The sequence below is a fragment of the Neofelis nebulosa genome, chromosome 8 (genome assembly GCF_028018385.1).
Source record: "Neofelis nebulosa isolate mNeoNeb1 chromosome 8, mNeoNeb1.pri, whole genome shotgun sequence".
NCBI lineage: Eukaryota > Metazoa > Chordata > Mammalia > Carnivora > Felidae > Neofelis > Neofelis nebulosa.
Window position 1 is genome coordinate 51,606,678 of NC_080789.1, and position 20,466 is coordinate 51,627,143.

The window sequence follows — 20,466 nt, forward strand, 5'->3', positions numbered from 1 at the left end:
AAAGACCTCTGCACATGATAGTCATCCCCTGCACTATTTTATGCATGGACAAGCCCTCTCACTAAGGAACTGAAGCCACAATGACGTGCTACAGCATGTCATTGGTGTGGTTAATTTTATAAAAATAAAGCATGGAAATACGGTCAATCTTTATAATACCTTGCAAGGAGATAGCTAATAGCTACGACAATATTTTATACTTACTAGTGACTTCCTGAAAATGTTATCAATCTTAAAGATGAGATTTATTTTTAAGTTCCAAATTTTCCAACCATTTCTGTGAGGACAAGTGTTGGTTAGTAGTATGCAATCTAACTATTATCTAGAAGAAATATACTCAATCCATTCCTTCAAGGTAAGAGTGACATCTCAACAATGAGTAAGTGCCTTTTAAAAGAAATTCAGGTCTTGGAGGGAGCATTTTGAAAATGGGTATTTGGAACTGGTACCCTTTTTGTGTGATGTTTATTTTTTTTTAATGTTTATTTATTTTTGAAGGAGAGGGAGACAGAGTGTGAGTGGGGAGGGACACAGAGAGGGAGACACAGAATCCAAAGTGGGCTTCAGGCTCCGAGCTGTCAGCACGGAGCCCAACACAGGCCTCGAACTCATAAACTGTGAGATCATGATCTGAGCCAAAGTCAGACACTTAACGGACCGAGCCACCCAGGCGCCCCACTTTGTGTGATGTTTATTGCCAAAAAGGTATGTGTCTTACCTTAAAGAATAGTTTAAAATCAAATGCTTTTTAAAAAAAACCGAGGATTCAGATTTTAAAAGCTAAATACGACCCAGTTCAATGGATTTTTCACATTTGCTAAATATTTTTCTAAATATCTAAATAAATTTCAATAATACTTTATTGACATCTGGGAATATGAAGATCTACTAACCAAGATTTCACAGACACCTTTGTATACCAGCAGTTGGGATTTAAAAAATGAGTATCACGATCCATAAGTGAACCTATAGTGCACCTTTCCATAGGGATGTCATTGTGGAATGTAGTTTTCAGGGATGTCATTCACTTAAGCAAGTATTTAAAATAAACTGAATTTAGATCCAGACCTGAAACACTGCTTCACCAAACTGTTAAACCGAAAGTTTAGAAAATTAATGATGGATTCCAATCACACCTCTTTCACTAAAAATTTTACTTAAAATCTTAATATTTTAGTAAAAGCAAAAAAAAAAAAAAACCAGCTTGGGTACCATTAAGCTGACATTTAAATGTGTTTTAAATTTATGTTTTATATTTTTATCCCATCATTTAAAATGACCCATCTTCATGTATAGTTTAGAACGTGGACACTGTATCGCTACAGTGATGGATGTACATAAAATAAAAGTAAGTGTTGATACTAGGTGTAGATGCGTAAGAATTTTATATTTCTGGAGCTGCAGGACCAAAAAGTCTCCCCATGTAAGAGCAAGAGCTTTGAAGTCAAATGGCCCCGTCTTTGCCATGATATTTTCTAGATACATTATCATGGTGAAGTTATTTAACCTGCCTGTGCCCCGGTTCTCTCCTCTGTAAAATAAAGATAACAATATTACCTACCTCGGGGTCACAAACCAAACGCCTACAAGAAACAAGTAGGTTAAAAAAGAGTCACATGGCTTCCAGAGTCTGTATTTTATGTTCCCATCTTGGTAACGACAAGGATACAAAAATATTTGTCTTTTGTAAGAAACAATAAAGCAGCACACGTAGGAAGATAATTGGGAGCCCATAGGAAGCAGTGAGGCTTGCAGCAGTCCAGGAATGTCATCACCTCAAGTACGAGGTACCACTCGGCACAGTCTGATAGCAACCCAGAACCGCTTGGTTCCACCTCTGTCAAAACAATCTGGAAGTGGATTATTATGTAAGGTCTCCTAATTTTTAAATATTGGCTCATAGGTTTTTTGAAAAGGTGTAGGTGAAGAAAACACACCCTCAGCCTCCAGTCTGTGACTTCTCTCTCACCCAGATCGAATGAGATAATGAATTTTAAGAGTCTAGCCTCGGGGCGCCTGGGTGGCTCAGTCGGTTAAGCGGCCGACTTCGGCTCAGGTCATGATCACACGGTCCGTGAGTTCGAGCCCCGCGTTGGGATCTGTGCTGACAGCTCAGAGCCTGGAGCCTGTTTCGGATTCTGTGTCTCCCTCTCTCTGACCCTCCCCCGTTCATGCTCTGTCTCTCTCTGTCTCAAAAATAAATAAACATTAAAAAAACAAAAATAAAAAATAAAGAGTCTAGCCTCTGAGAGGCCCCTGGATGGCTCAGTTGGTTGAATGTCCAACTCTTGGTTTCAGATTGGGTCAAGATTCCAGGGTCGTGGGATTGAGCCCTGCATTGGGCTCCATGCTGAGTATGGAGCCTGCTTAAGATTCTCTCTCTCTCTCTCTCTCTCTCTCTCTCTCTCCCCCCCCCCCCTCCTTCTGCCCTGCTCCCAACTCATGATCTCTCTCTCTCTCTCAAATAAAAAAATAAAAATTATAAATATAAATACTCTAGCCTTTAGTAAGTGCTGGGGGCAAGTGGGCAGTAGCTGTTACCTATCAGGTGAAGGTTCTAGAAGGATCATGAAGGGGAAAGAGGCTTGGGGACATGGGCATTGCCCGGATGACAGATCTAGGTGGATGTTAGAAGAAATGATGGAGCAAGACAGAGAAAATGGGAGAGGAGTGGAAATGAATATCACCATCTCTTTTGTTTAGGCCTGATTCTAGCTTTGTTCCATCTACTAAGATAATTATTCCAAGCGTCTGTCCTCAAGAGGAACTCCAAATCTACAGCCAAGGCATAGATAGTGATAATGGAGGTCCGTTTGTGCTAGGGGAAGAAAGGAAATTGGCAATATACTTTAGGAAAGCAATTCTATGCCTGGATTTAAAGGATGACTCAAGTCTACCACTCAGAAAAGGCAGGAAGGACATTTTAGGCAGAAAGTATGTGCCCTGAAAATGTGGCAGAAATCTGAACGGCTGGGGGTAGGGTGAGGAAGCGGATGTGAGGCTGGAAGGGGCGGGCCGTAGCTGGATCGTGAAGGGCCTCTCTGTAGGCCCTGCTACCTGGTGCTTGGACCACGTCCCAGGGTGGATGCCGCCGAATGATTAGCTTTATGTTTTCAAAAGATCATCGGTGGCCTCGTGGCCTCTGAAAGAAATGGAGAGACCCTGAGAGACAGAAAGCCAGTTGGCAACTACTGGCATCGTCCACATGAGCTCAGGATGGCCTGCCCTTGAGCAGAGCAAGCAGAGTAGAGGTGGAAACAGGAAAGACTTTGCAGAAGCTGCTTTCTTCTTAGATGTGCTGGACCCAGAGAAAGCAGAAATAATTACTGAGACCTCCTTCCAAGAACCTCTACCTCCTCAGGGCGCCTGGGTGACTCAGTGGGTTGAGCATCTGACTCTTGATTTGGGCTCAGGTCATGATCTCACGGTTCATGGGATCGAGCCCTGACGTCGGACTCTGCGCTGACAATGCAGAGCCTGCTTGGGATTCTCTCTCTGTCCCTCTCTCTCTCTTCCCCTCCCCTGCTCACACACTCTCTCTCTCTCTCAAAATAAATGAATTAAAATGTGGGAAAAAAAGGAATCACCCTCTCCTCTTTCCCCTTCTTCTCCCCTTTCTCCCCTCCCTCTTTCTCTCCCCCCTTCTCCTCCTCCCTCTCCTTCCCCTTCCTCCCCTGTCTTTCTCTCCCTCCTCCCCCTCCTCCCCCTCCTCCTCTTGGTTCTCTCATATATATATATATATATATATATATATATATATATATATATATTCTCACAGAGGAGAAATGTTTTTAACAAGAGAGAGGAGGTATATGAAAAAGCATTGCATCATGGGACGATTTTGGAAAACCACTACTTTTCAAAGTAACCAGAAGTATATTTGGAAAAAGTCACAGCCCATACAAGTCCCTTACTAAACTAACTGCCTCCCTCTCTCTTGTGTCTCTGGACTCTTTATTCTCTTCTCTGGGAAACACCACGTACTCCCCAAAACACTACGTCTCGTCTCCAAATGAAGTCTCCCCTGACTGTGCCCCTGTCTCTGCTATACCCCCTTCTCCCAGCTGAGAGGAGGTGAACACAGCGCTCACACTTCTGTGTACCCCCACACAACATGCCGGCATAAGGTGGAATTAGCTGCGTGTCTGTTGCCCCAACTAACTGCAGGTACTGAGTCTTACTCAGCTTTCGGTTTCCTGTGCCTCTCCCATCAAGGGCTCAATAAATGTGTGTTGAATGGACGAACCCTGTCCAAGGGAGATAAGCAGGACACAGCAAAAGTAGAAAAATGTTTTGATGTTCTTACTTGGCAAGGTAAACGTTGTGATCGCATCTAGTAGGGAAAAGACTTGGCATTTGTAAAATCTGACATGACCTGTAATACATGTCAGAATTCTGGGACTTGGTACTAAGGAAAAACTCCGGGAGAGATTTGAGGAGATCTTTACGTTTTTTTCCCCCAAAATCTCTTTGCCTTTTCCCTAAGGGCATAGATAGAAGTTTCGGGTGTAGAGAACCAGGAACCCCACTGGCCATGTGTGGGGAAAGGGCCCCTCCTATGTAATTGGATGTAAAAAAAAAAAAAAAAAGAAAATTTCTTTTAGACAGGCACAGGATCTTGGCTGAAGTTCAGCCACATACCTATTCTAAGCTGAATTTGGGTATAACCCTAATAATTACAGTTACTCTTTAGAAAAAGAGCCCAAGAGGTTTACCTGGAGATTTTTTCCAGATGTAAGCAGGTATGTGAGAAGCGCAGTAATGAAGATGTAAACCGGATGAGGCCATTTTGTGCCCCGTGGTCCTCCCTCCAATCGCTCGAATGCTAGGAGATGTTCCCCAGCAATCATAAGGATGATGCAACGCAGCCATCTAACAAACACCAGATGCCTGACTGGCCTTACAAGCTGTGGTGTTAAAGAGAAGGGGGGCACGAAACACCAAATTTGAATGCCTCTGCAGTTATCAATCTGTCATAAATTGTAATCAAACAGAAACAAACCTCTTTATTCCGTCAGTTCCTGGGATAGGTCCCTCATATGCCTTGCAGGCCTGCTCTGGGTGTGGTTGGAGCCCTCGGGAATCTGTCCCCCTTCTTCAGTCTCTGCAGAGTCTCACTGACTGGGTGACGTTGCTCAGGACACCTCATCTCCACCCCCCAGGGCTCTACATCTTTCTAGATGAGGAGCCATTAAGTGGCTCAGCTATGCCAGAAATGGAAGATTTTCATCAAGTGCATCTTTAGTATAATCTCTATTCTTCCTTTTTTCCATTTGGATTCAAAGGTGGCTTCGTGTGTGTGTGTGTGTGTGTGTGTGTGCGTGCACGCGCGTTTGGTAGTCAGAAATCACTAGGAACATCAATGTTAGCCCTTGGGGGGTGGGGAAGAAAACTCTCCATCATTGAAGTGTAAAAAGATCAAGGTGTACAATGACTAATTAGCCCTGTCTGAAATAAAGCATTCACATGGCAGATTATACTTTGGAAGGATAACTTGCAATTAATTTGAAATAAGAAGTGATATAGCCACATTTCTCTACTTGTGTAAAACCTACTGAGCACGATCCGAACAGCCAGTGTCCTACGTTGGAGGCACTTTAGTGCTGAGGGGGAAGCCTTCGAACAAACTTGGGCTTCGATCTGGCCACGTGCTGGCTGTGTAACGTGCCTCAACTGTTCTGAGCTTTAGCTCCACCATCTGTAAAACGGGCAGAAGACTACCCATCTCCTACTAGAGATAACGGATCGAGTGCCTGACTTCTGGAGATGACTTCATACACAACGTCATCAAGGTAAAAAGAAATCCCATGGTGAAGCTGAGGGCCTTGGGGATAGAGTTTCGGGAAACCACAGCTTAACTCTTACCAGCTATCTCCTGTGCTAATACAGACACCCTGCCTCACTTTGCTTTCTAGTTATGGCTACAGCTTTCTACACCCTCATCCTGCCAGTACAGTGCTGAAGTAAGCACTCAGTCGCTACTAGCTGACTTGCCTGCTGCTTATTCCTGCAAATCTGTCAGGCTCCTGCCCAGCCGGGATGATAACATGGGAGTGTATTTGCTGAGACTATCGGTGGTGGACACTGCGGGGGAGGGGGGGGGGAGTGCAAAGCTTGAAATAAGAATGAGGCTCCCCGGCACCTGTAATCCCACAAGTTAGTGTGGTTCCGCAGCCAGCCTAACATTTGGAAAAGTCTCATGTGGGCCTGGGGATCTGATCTGGTTCCCAGATCTCAGGCCACAATGGTGGCTCTAACCTGTGATGGTTGCGTGATGGCACGGCAGGCTCTTGGTCCAGAACCTGCAGTCGTTGTCTGGCTGATCCTTCTCCAGGTTGGTCCAGGATGAGGCTAGCCTCCGGGAGCAAGTGCATGGGAAGAGTTCTGGCTAGAACATTCTGCTGTGGCATGTGCACCACTTCAAAATGGTGCACTATCTATCGGTTATGCAGTGTATAATAAACTTTAGTTAGAAGTCAGTACAGGTGCTTGGAAATCTGTCCCCAAGTGTTTTGGGGTTTTTTTAATGTTTATTTAGAGAGAGAGAGGACAGAGAGCGAGCATGAGCAGGGGAGGGGCAGAGAGCAAGGGAGACACACACTCTGAAGCAGGCTTCAGGCTCTGAGCTGTCAACACAGAGCCCAACGCGGGGCTTGAGCTCAGGAACTGTGAGATCATGACCTGAGCCAAAGTCAGACCCTCAACTAACTGAGCCACCCAGGCGCCCCGGACACATGTTCTTGTTTTTTTTTTTTTTTAATGTTTATTTTTGAGAGACAGAGACAGACCAGGAGCAGGGAAGAAGGGTCAGAGAGAGAGTGAGACACAGAATCCGAAGCAGGCTCCAGATTCTGAGCTGTCAGCACAGAGCCCGACGCAGGGCTCGAACTCACGAACCATGAGACCATGACCTGAGCCATAGTTGGGACACTTAACCGACTGAGCCACCCAGGCACCCCTCCCCAAGGGCAAGTTTTAATTCAACCTTTCTTGTATGCTAACATCTCTTAGAATTCATTTCGTGATTAAGTTACGGGTAATGACAGCAGTTTTCTGACAAAAAAAAAAAGTCACAATTCGAATACATGGCCACCTTGTAAAAAAAATCTCTTGATGGTTTTAAATAAAACCCGTGTTGGTGATGATAAAAGGTACAGGGACAAGGAAATGGGGGGGATGGGAAAGGTCATGTGTCAATTTGTGCACTGAGGTCTGTTCTCTAGCTCCTGGAATTGCTGGACCGAGCCTTGCCACAGACACCCTGCAGTTCTAGAGAAGCGCTGGGCAGCCCGGCTTCAACCCGCAAATGCAAACTGGGGTTCAGGTGTTGGCTGCGGACGAGGACACACTGGGGCTCCAGAACAAGACGAACGAGTGGGCGGCGAAGGACGAGAGCGGCTGACCGCCATGACACTTTGGGAAAACATTTGACCTCTCTCTATAGAAAGACAACCAGTGACGATAATACGAGGCGTGTTTGAGTCATCAAGAAATGCTTTTGAAATGAATACTGATTGCCTTTTTCTCACGAAGAGTCCCAGGGCAGTGGCTGTCAAACTAGAACAAGCACCCTCATCACACGGAGGGCTTGCTAAGGCACAAACTGTGGAGGCTCCGTTCCAGAACTGCTGTTGTGGTGAGTCTGGGGGGAAGGCCTGAATATCTGTCTGCGTAGCAAGCTCCCGGGTCATGCCAGTGCTGCAGTCTGGGAAGCACTTTTCGAGAAGCACAGTTCTCAGGTCCGCTCCACGAAACTGCCGGCCTGTGAATTTTAGGGTCCCAGGAATTGGCTGAAAACCAAGGTCTTCGCCACCTCACCACCTCTGCAGAATCAACAGATCAACCAAACAAACCAAAACAATTTAAAGATTTCCACCACAAATACGCCTATACTGAAACGCTTCTGTACAGATGACTTTGAAAGGTGATTTCATCTGTGAGCAGCGGGGAACTCCTAATGGGCTACCCCAGAGACCCATCCTTGACGACGGTGTGAGTTTCCCGGCAAAGTATTTAACAGAAGCCAAGGCATCAGCATGGCATCATTCCTACATTTTTATCCACGGAGTTGTCATGAAGGAACTCCCCCAAGTCCGTATTTTAAGCACACGAGCTGCTAAAGATGCTGCTGAGGTGAAGGTTGAAGGCTGGGTAATTCTGCAAACGTATCCCTTTCCTCCAATCTTTCTGACCCCTGCAGGCCTTTCCTGGGGCCTGGGGTATGGACAGTGGCACTCGACCCTGTGATGAGAGCCCCTGCGAGCAGAGGCCACATCAGATAAAAGGCCCTCTCTACAAACTACAGATGTATCAGCCGGTAGGATCGACAGAGCGGGCTGGCAAACTCCAACGGATGGTCCATGTGTCCGGGCTACAATAAGAGGAGACTTCAGGAGTCAGAGAAGAAAACATTTTTATAAAGAAATTTTATTGCATAATTTCTGTATACAATAAACATAGGAAAAGGGTTTTTTAATGAAAATTTCATAACGTTTTTCAAAAGTTTTGAACCGTTTGGAGAAAAATCATTACAAAGCTGTCTAAGACAAAAATACCTGACCTTCGGAACAAACGAGAATCCCTTTCAGAATAGTCCGCGTTTGAAGCAGGGCATCTCAATTCAATGAACATGGAGAGGCTTTTGAGTTGCTATGGCATTTGCAATAAGTATTTAAATGCATCTAAGAAGTGAAAAGTTTAAACGTGTAGAAATGTTCTCTAATACAAGACAGGCTGCTGCTTTCTTCAGATCCGTTCTGCACGACGGGACGGATGTACTTTATACACACCAGTAGAAGCCCACGTCTCCTAATGGTAGTGCAAGAGCTGGAGTGCAGAGAGGGAAAGTCCCGTGCATTTCCTATGTTAAATGGCACAACTCTCACCGATCACCTACACCTTGCCATATTGACTCAGTTCATTGCACTCCATATCCTGCAAAAATAAATCTAGTGCTCGACAGCTGACATTACTGCTCACCGACGTTTTAGTAATATATTTCTTTAACATAAGACAGAAATACACTGAAATTTTATACCACTTAAACTCAAAAGCAATCTGGAATTAAACCACATGCATATACCCCGCTTTTTTTTTTTTTTTTTTTTTTCTTTTCCAGTGGATGCTGCATTTTTCTTCAAGTTGATGCTGGAAAATGTGGTAGAAGAAAAACCGGCCTTCCTTGAAACAAAGACACAGGGTTAGAAAAGAAGGAGCTGTTGAGGGCAATGTTAGGCCCCATAATAAAAATGAAAGGACAATGAAAATTCAGAATCTCTGGGGGGAAGGGAAGAAGCTCCTCATCTTCCTTGTCTACCCAGATATGGTCGCTAGTGTCCAGCAGACCCTGGGGCAGGCTACCACGCACAGCTGGAGTGATGGGAGAGGGGCTGGGTGACCCAAAGGGTGGGTGTGCCCTGGGGCAGGGAAGTCTCAGGAGGCCCCCGTCTTTAGCCGACCCCCCATGGGATCCTCCAGTCTCTGGGAAAGGATGGGGCTCCCTCTGTGAGCTCAGGGCAGGCTGCCAGGATGGTCCGGGAGCTGAGGCTTCAGTGGTCTTGAATTTTACACCTCATTTCCAGAAAAATCCCAGGGCCCGAGGTGCATCAGCCAGGAGCTGGGAAAGGAAGAGCGTGACTTATCTGGAAGAGCGTAGGCTACGTGGAGCTGTGGCCCACGTGACGACACAGTCACCAGAGTATCAGGGCCTCCCCAGGACGTGGTGTAGACACATGGAAGAATGTGGACGTGACCCCACTGCCATTTTGATTTGTCACTTCCCATTTTAACTCCTCGTCGTTTCTCATTGGAAAACTGTCAAGGGTCCCTCTTTCTTATTTTTGTCTTGGTGCTTACAAGGAAAGATGTCAGTTTTCATCAGCCTTCAAAGATTTACAGAAGGAAATTTTTTTCAGGACTGCATTTCAGGATTCGCGGTCAAGGCTACAAACACAATATACACCAGTCATAAGCTGCACCTTCACACCTGGCTATGGCAATGTCATCTGAAAGCACCACCGTTCATCCCTGTGGAAACCTAATTGTGCACAGCGCCCCCCACTCCACCAGGCTAAATGCTACACAGCAACTGAGCAGCGCTTCTCGGAGTGAAACCAGCCATATTGCTACAAAGAAAACTTTCTGGCCCTTGGCCCAACTGTTTCCATACCAATCAGCTAAGTCAACCTTCTCTCCACTTCTTTCCATTTCAAATGCTTGGGCTTCAGCCTTTGAGGCAATTAGAACCAGATCAGTTTAATTTTACAACACTGATCTTAACTGTACAGCAATATAGTGACTTTGCCCTGAGAGTGTCGGTTATCTTATAAATATTGTAAGTCCCAGTTTACACATGAAGAGTAGGCATGGAGAGGCTAAACGGCTGGTCCCGTGTCACACAGCAGAGAAGTGTCAAGGGTGGGACTTGAGCTCCTGCTTCTTCCCGTTTTAACCCCTAGCCTCCTTCCAGAGGTCATGTGAACCTCTATGTGCAAGGTCCCCCCACTTTGGGCTCTGTTACTTGCAGTATCTCATCAGCTTTTCTGCTCAGCTCTGGGTATTTTAAGACCCAGGACTTCCTCCTTGGTCCTCCCTGCTCCCTTCCTTCCGCTGCCCTGATGAAGTGTATTGTCCCCAGTATTTTCTTTTACACAGTGGAATTCACCAAAATGCCTTTCCAGCTGCAGCTGGCATTGGGTGCGGAGGCACGGACTTATAAAAGGCAATGGCAGGTGTTCCTCTTTGTGGACTTTGGACAAAATGGGGCTCAGCATTTTACAGTTGTCTTACATTCCAATGTTTTCAATGGAAAATAAAATAAAATAAAGGCCTAACCGTGAGGTAATGTTTACTCTCTGCTACAACACTCGGCGCACCCCCTCGGATCTGGCAACAATTTAACATAAGGAAAGACTTTAGACCTTCACACCCCTTTAGTGAGAATAAACGACCTTAGCTCAAACTTTCCACAGAGCTGAGAAGTCTCACAAGGCACCAGGCCGCCCTTATCTCAGGTGGGCCTGCACAAATGCCGCAGGGCCATGCGTCTAGAGGTCTGGGTGCCCGGCCCCCCGCTGCTGCGCCCTCTCTGCTGCACAGGGGATCTCGATCTTCACGTTAGAAGGCCAAGCGCCTTCCACCTCGTAAGCAAGGGTGGGGGCAGGGAATCTCAAAAGAAGGTATGTGCTCAAAGAAAATAATGCCAAATGGTACTCAAGTGGCTTGTGAAGACGTTTGCCACAGCTATCTCCGTTCGCTGAAGTTATAAACAGTTCTGGATCTAGTCAATAGCAAAATACATTGATGGCCAGGGCCTCTGTTTAAGCAAAAGAAGAAAAATATCGATAGCACAAAACTGCCCTTCTATTTTTTGAAAAAATATATCTAAGACAATTCTGAGTATTTTTTTTTTTTTTTTAACAAGCTGTGCATTAAGTACACTTGTTTCCATCGCTCCCCACTCCCCTACAGCTCCGCGTTGTCTGCCTGGGCTGGGCTGCCCGCCCCACGGCCTCCCTCGGCGCCGCGGCCGCTATCTGCAGGCGTGAACGACAAGGAAGCCGAATTTATGCAGTATCTTTTGCCGGTTGGACGAGGTCCGTCATCAAAAATGTGCCCAAGGTGAGCACCACACTGAAAGAGAAGAGCAAAACATTAAGGGAGAGCGCGCACAAGGCGGGCTTTGAGAGGAACTCACATTCAGCAGTTTAAATGGATGACCAGCCTGTAGAGAAACGATGGAAACCATCATGGATGATTTCTAATCCGCCTGTCAATAGCTGCAAAGATGGTTTCTGGCAGGCTTTGCACCACATGCTGAGAATAAAAAACACCAGAACTGTGCATATCAGAAATCATTTCGGAGCCACTGTATTTTTTGATCTATGAAGTCTCTCAGCCAGCTGAAAAAGGACTGCAGTAATTTTATGAATTGAGTTGACCCTTGATCTCCCCTTGTAAGAAACATGGCAGAAGAAAATCCCCCCCCCCCCCACAACTGGCATTATTTTTGGCTTTGGATGGGTGGGTTTCAGATATGCAGAAGTCCACTGTAAAAGATACTGTTTAACTGGCCATGACGGAGGTGATGTTTGCTTTCATGGGCAGTAAAACTTAACATCAGACAAGCACTGGATGTTCTTGGAACCCAGCAAAGCAATGGCAAGGCTCAACAGATTTATGTCATGGTCACCAGGACTGCAAGTAAGGCAAATAGAAATGTCGCTAGCCCACACAATCGTTTTATTCTGGCTTCCAGTAGGTGGAGTGCCGCTGGCTTCTTTACCCACGTGAACTCTCTTACGTGGAGAAGGAATAAGCTCAAATCCATGCTACAGACTATCCAAAAAACCTGGGAAGTAGAAGAGGCCCAGAATCCAGATGGAAGGCGAAGGAGGGACGACTGGCTATCACAGTGTTTAACAGAAATCCAGCCCAGAGATAGCTTCTCCAGGAAGGCTGGCTCGGTGAATAGAGCCCTGCGCTAACCACTCCGATGCTGGGTATGGCTCCAGGTGACAACAGTGTTATGTCATACTTACCTATCCCACACCCTTTCTCAGCAGGGACAGGAGTGAGGGATATGGAGACGTCAGTGCACCATATTCAAACAGGCTATGAAAACACATCATCCATCACGTAACTAGGAAACTAAAACCTGGGGCAGATGACTTCCATTCATTCATTTAACAAATATTTATGGAGCACCTACTACCTGCCAGGTGCTGTCTCAGACACTGGAGATATGGGCAACAGTCCCTGGCCTCACGGAGCTTACTTTTTCTAGCGGGAGAGACAGGTATTAGGCAAAGAAACAAGCCAACTGTCAAGTGTGGTAGGCGGAAATAAATGCTAAGGAGAGGGGAAAAAAAGAGGCAGTGATATGAAGTGTTCACGGTTGGGGGCTGACGTTGCAGGCACGACGAGGTGGGGCTGCTTTCCTGGGGTAGTCTGGAATACTCTGGAATAAGAAGCCAAAGGAAGTGAAGCAGTGGGTGTCTCGAGGAACATTTCAACCAGATGGCAGAGTCAAGATTTAGGGAAGAACGGGAGAGAAAAGGCCTATAAGGTGATTTATTAATTCCTCTCATTGTGCTTGTTTGGTGTGCACAATACTTATCAATTATAGGGAGAGAAAGTAGGAATTGACACGGGAGTTGGGCTAATGGCCCAAATGGAGATGATGAGAGAGAAGTGAAGGACGGTGCTCATTACGATGGAAAGAACTAGAATCTCAGTTTCTCTACTCAAAGTGCTACACTCAAATCTCGGGGGTTCTCTAGTTATTAATAAATAGCACAAATAGCAACTTTGACTATATGGCACTTCCATGTTAAAAGTGCATTCTTATTTTACTGCCAACATACTGTGTCAGCTTATTAAAGAACTAAAAATGAACCCTGAACTGATTTGATCTATTGCCTGGAAAATATGAAACAGGCCTAAAAAACAAATCTTGCACTATTTTACCGCATTCTATGCAGGTTTAGGTAATATCAAGGCTGACAGCTCAGATTGCTTTTCCTTTCTATAAACAATTGAGGCCAAACTTTCAGGCACCAGCAGCTAAGATGCACCAGTAAAAATCCATATGCTTACCCAATGGACGCAGGAAAACACCTATTTCTGCCTGCCAAAGCAGTCAGTGTGCAGGCCAAGAGTAGGAACTGGTGCTCTCGGTGACCAGTATGTGTGCACAATTACTGATCTCACACACAGCTCTGGCACTTTGATCACTTGGCATCTGAGAGGCGGACTTTTCACATAAGAGCCTCCAATAGGTTTTCTGGTTTTGTTTCTTAATGAGAGAATACAGCTCTCTGGCAAAATAAATGATATTACCTTTATTAATCCTCTCTTGGGCATATTTAGAAAATGGTTCTGTTTACCTTACTCTAAAAATAAAGCACCGCAAGGATAGACTTGAAGCTATGCAGGAGTGTTTATATGGTCTTCACTTCCCAAATCGTCTTGAAAAACTCCAAATTAGAGTAATTGAATCTACTGAAATGAGTTGGCCATTGGTCTGCAGTTTCTTTTCCTAAATCTGGAACCGGTGTTTTGGTTACACAGAAAGAGAAACACAGATTCTAGATGTCCTTAATCCAAAATGAAGACGGAGGGGGGTGAGGAAGAGAACTTACAGTTAGAAAAGAAAAAGGCAACAAAAATGGTTTGCGGACAACTCTATGGGTTGGTGAGGGGGTAGGGAAATCCTCAGAAAAGGTGGGAGTCCCCTAAACACCACAGTGATAGCTTCATCATGCTTGCCACAGGGTGTTCTGGAAGATTCACACCGGGCTCAGAAAACTGAGGGAGGAGCGGCATTTGCAAACATGGCCAGGTGGTCGTTTATACGACGTACCTGCCCGCTCCGATGCCTGCAAGGCTGCAGCGCCATTTGTCTGCAGGAAGCCTAACCACACAGCGCCATTTCTGCTTTCTGCCAGGTACACCCAGTCTCCCATAGAAGGGTATGAGCAGGTTTCTTTTAAAAGTGCCTGAGGCCCGAAGGTTCCTCCCTGAGGGGAGCGCACATGGAGCCCATTCTTTCCAGCTTCTACCCCTGGCCGAAGGCTGGGATGATGAATGGAAGTTGTCAGTGATGCATTGTTTCTTTAGCCGCCTTCGAGCTCTGCCTCCCCAGCCCCAGCCAACTGGCAATGTGTTGGGATCTCAGCACACCTGGTTGTAACTGAAACAAACTGGCTGCCCAATGAAGAAATCTGTGAGACCTGCTGTTAATGATTTATTTCAGGGTAAAATCTTTAGTGTGCATTTTGAAAGTTGTTTTAAAGTGGTTATGCATTTATTTTATAGGTAAAATACAAACTACAACTGAATATTCTAGCTCGCGTTCTGAAAAACACAGGAGATAATCGTTCAAAAGAAAAATTTCAAATTCCCAAAGGAATCCTTTATCACCGAAGCCTCCCACTCAGAAAAGCTGGCAACTAAAGAACCTGGGGAGAACCGAGGCAAAGGGGACCCCACCACACACACACACACACACACACACACACACACACAAAGGGAACATCAAATTTAACATAATTCCTTAAAATCTGATCGCAACTCCCAATCGTGTGCATAAGAAACACAAATAGTGCATTCAACACAGTTACATATTTGCGCACTGATGTATTTCCAACTGTCCTAGAGGGTTTTCTCCTAGCTATTCCTAGGATGTTTTGGGCTTTATTATTGTCATTTTCTCTTAAGTGTTTGATCTACAAGATGAAGCAGTTTCAAAGCAGGGCTTTTACACTTGGGCACATGGGGCAGGATGAGAAGGAGAAAAGAGTTTAAGAAGAAAAGCAATTTACTTTGCCAGTAGTATCCTGTTTTCTCCCACCGTTATTGAAGACACTTGTGTGTAAGTAGGGCTCTTTTCCTCTGTGCTTGTGATATTAATCTTTTGCCAAGGAAATGATTGTGAAGTCACCAGTTTAGCATTATGATTTTACTGAAAGATCAAGAAAAAGAGAGATGGGCTGTGAGTCTGAAACCCTATTGTAACACATGGGTACCTTTAATCATCAGCAATATATAAGTTGTCATCTGCAAAAGATTAATAAGGCTTGGGGTTTTACCAAAAACTGTTTAAGTTTCGAAAAATACTCTGTATTGGTGGATATTTACCTTTCTGTTGCTTTGGCTGCCTTAGAACAAATTAAGGATGATCGAAAACAAACTTAAGGGACTCTACCATAGATTCCAGCAGTAACAGCAGCAGTCATAAATGGACTCCAACGTAGGTAAACTCCAGGAATCTGATGGCTTCCTTAAGGATGATAACGACAAGTTCGGTGATTTATTGGTCGCCCATTTGCTGCACATGTAGAATTTGGGTCTAAAGAAGGGAGAATTCCCCAAGTGTCACCAGGAGGGACTTACTCCTCTGCACTACAGCTTAAACCATGCAACTGTTACCTCTTTGCACTGAATTTAAACTCCCGACAAAGCACTGCTTAACAGGCCAGGGGTGGAGGACTAGGGAGAAACTGTCAAACAATTATTCATAGTCGTCAGTGAAACTGGGATAGACACAACATATTTTATCACTAGCTGAAAAATGTAAATTCAGTAACATTTTTAAGAATTCTTTAAAACTGAAAATTTGCTGAAAATTGCCACAGCAAGGAAGAAGAGACACATGCTCACTAAAATGTGCAGATTTAAGATAAAGACCCTCTTTGAAAGAGACAACTAGAATACAATTCAGTAGGTAAAATAGTAAAAGAAAACAAATATGGTTGCAACAAAAATCAGAATGTAGCCAGGCAACCTATTTCCTCCACAAGCAGGAATCCTAACAGAAGGCACTGAAGAATCTCTACCACCCTTGCTTGTTTTCTGCTCTGTTAACTTAAAGATCAGGCAGTGTGCTAGGTTTCTTACGGAGCAATTCTTTTAGAAGGACCTGACTGCAAGGTTTCTCTGAAAAGTGATGACAGTACTGAATCAATCTTAACTTTCCCAGTAAAATCTTACTAAGATATTAGTACCAAAGAAGTCACGGGACACACGGAAAAACTATAGCGTGGTATAAAAAGTTATGGCTCCCAACATGTTTACAATTCCTACCCATATATGTAAGGCCTAATTCACTGCATAGCAAGATCCATATCACAATTTTAAAAAACAAAAGAAAGAAGAAGAATCCTAAGTACTAAGGTTAGAATTAGGGGCCAATAAACCAAAACAAAACAAAACAAAATGCCATATTGCCCAGCAAGCAGGTTAAGCATACTGGTTTTGCCCATGGAATCTCAGTCCATTTGTATAACATGGCAGTAAGACAGTCTTCTTGTGAACCCCATCAGTGAATTCAGTTCAGAGTAAGGACCAGCCACATGAACTCAAAATGTAACAAGAATTTTAGAAAGAGTTGAGAAGCAAATCAGATAGGTTTCCTACCCCACTTCCCCCAACAATGATGGGAAGAGTGTGAGTAGGGGGAAAGGCTATGTAAACTGAAAGAACAGAAAGTTTAAGAAAAGATAAACTGATGATGAAAACTAGTGGTAAGAATGAGAAACTAGGAAATAAAATGCAAGTGATTACTCTGGTATGGAAACCATTCTATCAGTTACTTTTTTCCAAGCCAAGATAAAAAGGATGAATGAGAAAATGGAAAAGAAAAATACTAAATAAAAAGGTAGAACAAAAAGAAAATAAATGTGTGAATGAAACACACATTAAAAGAAAGAAAGACACCCAGCACACTTGAATTCAGTGAGCTATTACTGCACTCGTGAGGCAGACATCTCCCACTCTGCCCCCATGGAGAAGAATCTGGCAAACATATCATTCTTTAGTGCTGGAAGCCGATTATTTTCTCCTTGAAACTTACTTCCCAAAGCATGTGGTTTTACACATGCCTTAATAGAACAAATTTCCCTCCCTCTTCCCTTTAAATGTAAGACTTTAAGAAAGAATCATTTTCCAAATATGAGAAGTAAAAGCAGTGGGTAAAGAAGCCGAAAGGAATAGCTAGCTCAGTGTCAGTTCCTCACCCGCTGGGAAAGGACCCAAAGGTACAGTGACAGTCACCGACGCCTTTGACCGAAGGGCTGGGAGCTGGGCCTGGAGGGGCTTAATATTTTTTATTAATGTTGCCTGATTTGGGCGGTTTGTAGGTTTCATCTGTCTTTGGTCACTGTAGAACAGATTCATAATGTTTTTTTTCTTGGCCAGTACTAATATTATCTCTGTGGTTGGCACAGAGAAAGGAGGAAGTTTTTCTAACTGTGAATTTTAAGAATTAGTCACAGAGACATTAGAGAATAGGGCATAAGGAAAGTTATTATCTTATGCCTCCCTTTTTCTGTGCCTTTTTTACTTGGTTTTCATAGGACTCAATGTTTGAAAGTGGGTTCTGAGGAAAAAAGGAGAGTAGCAGTCACATAACAGCCTTTAAGGTAGCTTAAAACAACAACAACAACAACAACAACAACAACTGTGAGTCTTACAAGAGGTTTATTAAGTGCTACATATACCTAAGTTATACACTACTATATACCACCCTATCCAGTTCCTTTTTTGTCGAATATTTCGGAATCCTGGAGAAATAATCATAATTAGTTTTTGTGGCCGTTATAAACACATCAGTTAAAATTCAATTGAATTCAAAACTGAGTTGAATTAAACTAACTGCTGGAGATCACAGAATTTTTTTTTTAATGTGACTCTTTCTGCCTGGCCTATCTATCTGTATACCTACCTCCCTGCCTGCCTGTCTAAGCACCGTACAGCCCTGGAGCTAGATGCCCAAATCTGAGTCTCAGTTCTGCCGCTTAAATCTATGTAGATTTACACCAGCATAACTGCCCTCTTTGTGCCTCAGTTTTCTCAACTTCAAATGTAAGAAAGAATAAGAGTATCTACTTCACAAGGTTCTTGTGAGCACTAACCAGGGAAGCTTTTAAAAATGCTGATAGGCAGGCCTCACACAAGCCAACTAAACTAGAATCTCTGGGGGTGAGACCCAGGATCAGAAAGTTCCACTATCGCCCTCAGAGACTTATATCTTAGAAATAAGAGTGAGCTGAAAATATGACTTAAAATATGAAGTCTGTTTTTCAAGGGAGAGAGTGGTCTTCGTAGTTAGAAGACAGTAAACTTGCCAGCTTTATTTTTTTAAAAAAAGAAAGTACAAATTCATCAGATGGTTAGGTTCTAACCAGTCCCCCTCCCTGCTTGGTAGTAAATATGCCACCTACTCCCTAAAACCCTTGTGCTTGATGAAGGGGGTTAAAGGGCAGGTAGAAGAATGTCGAGGGAGGCCCACGTGGCAATCGCTTTGCTATTTCAGCTGCCTGATGGTGCCCCCTTTACCTCTGACATGCACAACTGACGTCCCCCAACAAAATACTAGGCAGTACCAATGAATTTCAGTGCCACAATACTCAGACTTTACATTTCACTTATTTAAAGCAGACTAGAACAGTACTTTCTACTCGAGAGTAGAATGGTCAGTTGCTCCTATTCTGTGTACAGACGGTCCTGGCTATGTCTCTGGGTTTAAATACAAAATACTCTATGAGTTCAAGTCCCTTGATTGTGAGAGATTAACTATTTTTGCCTCCTCAACACATGCTCATTTTCTCCCTTCGAGCCAGTCCTAATCTGAGTAGAGAAGAGTGATAGGAACTAATTAGAACATCCTTGGGAAACGAAGAGAGGTCTATCTACTAAGAGAAGTAGAGAAGGCATGACCTTATCACGTATCCTCGCTCTGGCTTCTTACAGCCTACCACGGAACTTCCTCTTTCCACTGCCATTCCCCAACCTCCCACCTCTCACCCACACAGGGAAAGCTGTTTCTGGGGTCTTTACTGACCACGTTTGGATCATTACCATTAGAAGTATTACAACTGAACGGGTGCACAGAACTGCAGAGAGAGGGCTATTACCTAACATCAGATTATATAAAGCCACATAGTGAAATCTTCACATGCCCTAAGAATAGCCCATTTCCCAGTGCACTGAGTCATCTGAAGACAATTTTCCCTACCAATGTTTTGGGGTTTTTTTAAATAGTGTTGAAGCCAATGACTGGCATTTAACTGGACTTGCTAAACACCTGAAGACCGAGATATCATTAAGACGTTGTAGAGACTTCATTGCGCTCCTCTGTCGGTGTTGTGATCGGTCACTTGGCCTCGGTTGCTATATTTAGCACAACCAGGGGTCCTGAAAGTGTTTTCAGTGCAGAGTGGACAGCATACTGGCTTTTCAGGTGGGGTTAACTGACCTGAGAGCAGCTTGTTTCCACCCTGTGCATCCCGTAGGAAAAGTCATCCGTGAACGTGATTGCGTCAGAACTGATCACATCGTGGAAGGAAGGCCAACCTGGGGCAGAGCAGCACGAGAGCAAAACAGAGAGGAGAGATACACAGCCTTGGGTTAGAATACAGTTTTAAAGAATTACTGTGCAAAAAAAGACAATCTTTAGTATATGAATCATGTGAACTTTTTCAACCTGAAAAAAAAAAGTCAAAAGCTGAAGGATAACATATTTCCTAAGAGTGCAACTATTTTTTAAGAATAACCTTTTCCTCACATTCAGATTACAGTTGCATTGGGATTTTATGTTTCAAGAAGCATTCTTAGCCCATCCAGTAGTTTTTTGGAGCATTCCTGAATTTATAAAGCTGTCTCTTGCCACTTTGTCTTGTCTCTCTTCTTCAGAGTCACTGGGCACTCATGATGGGTCTTACGGTGTGACATTTTCCAAAACACAATCCAATTGTTCTGGCTGTTAACTTTTGGACTATTCTGTGCCTTTTTAGGAAGCATTCTTTTTTAGTAGTTTGTATGGTTAAAATATTTACAAAATGGTATTCCACAGTTTCCATCTTTATCTAATTTCTTGGGACAGAGGTATCTGGAAATCACAGCTTCTACCTATTTTATGGGCAAGAGGCTTGCTCACTTCCTAGAAAAAAGTCAGAGAGCAGTGTT

General features: G+C 44.0%; 1 protein-coding gene across 3 annotated transcripts in view; it reads right to left on the reverse strand.

Moving 5' to 3' along the window:
• Positions 1-8,409: 8,409 nt before the first annotated feature.
• The window catches only part of MSRB3 (methionine sulfoxide reductase B3), a 175,638-nt gene continuing 163,581 nt past the window's right edge, over positions 8,410-20,466 (reverse strand). For all 3 annotated transcript variants that reach the window (XM_058742121.1, XM_058742122.1, XM_058742123.1), the window contains exons 6-7: positions 19,757-19,854; positions 8,410-11,631 (exon numbers count right to left, since the gene is read on the reverse strand). In XM_058742121.1, the coding sequence (XP_058598104.1) occupies positions 11,464-11,631; positions 19,757-19,854 (266 nt within the window). In that variant the 3' untranslated portion in view covers positions 8,410-11,463. The remainder of the gene's footprint in view (positions 11,632-19,756; positions 19,855-20,466) is intronic.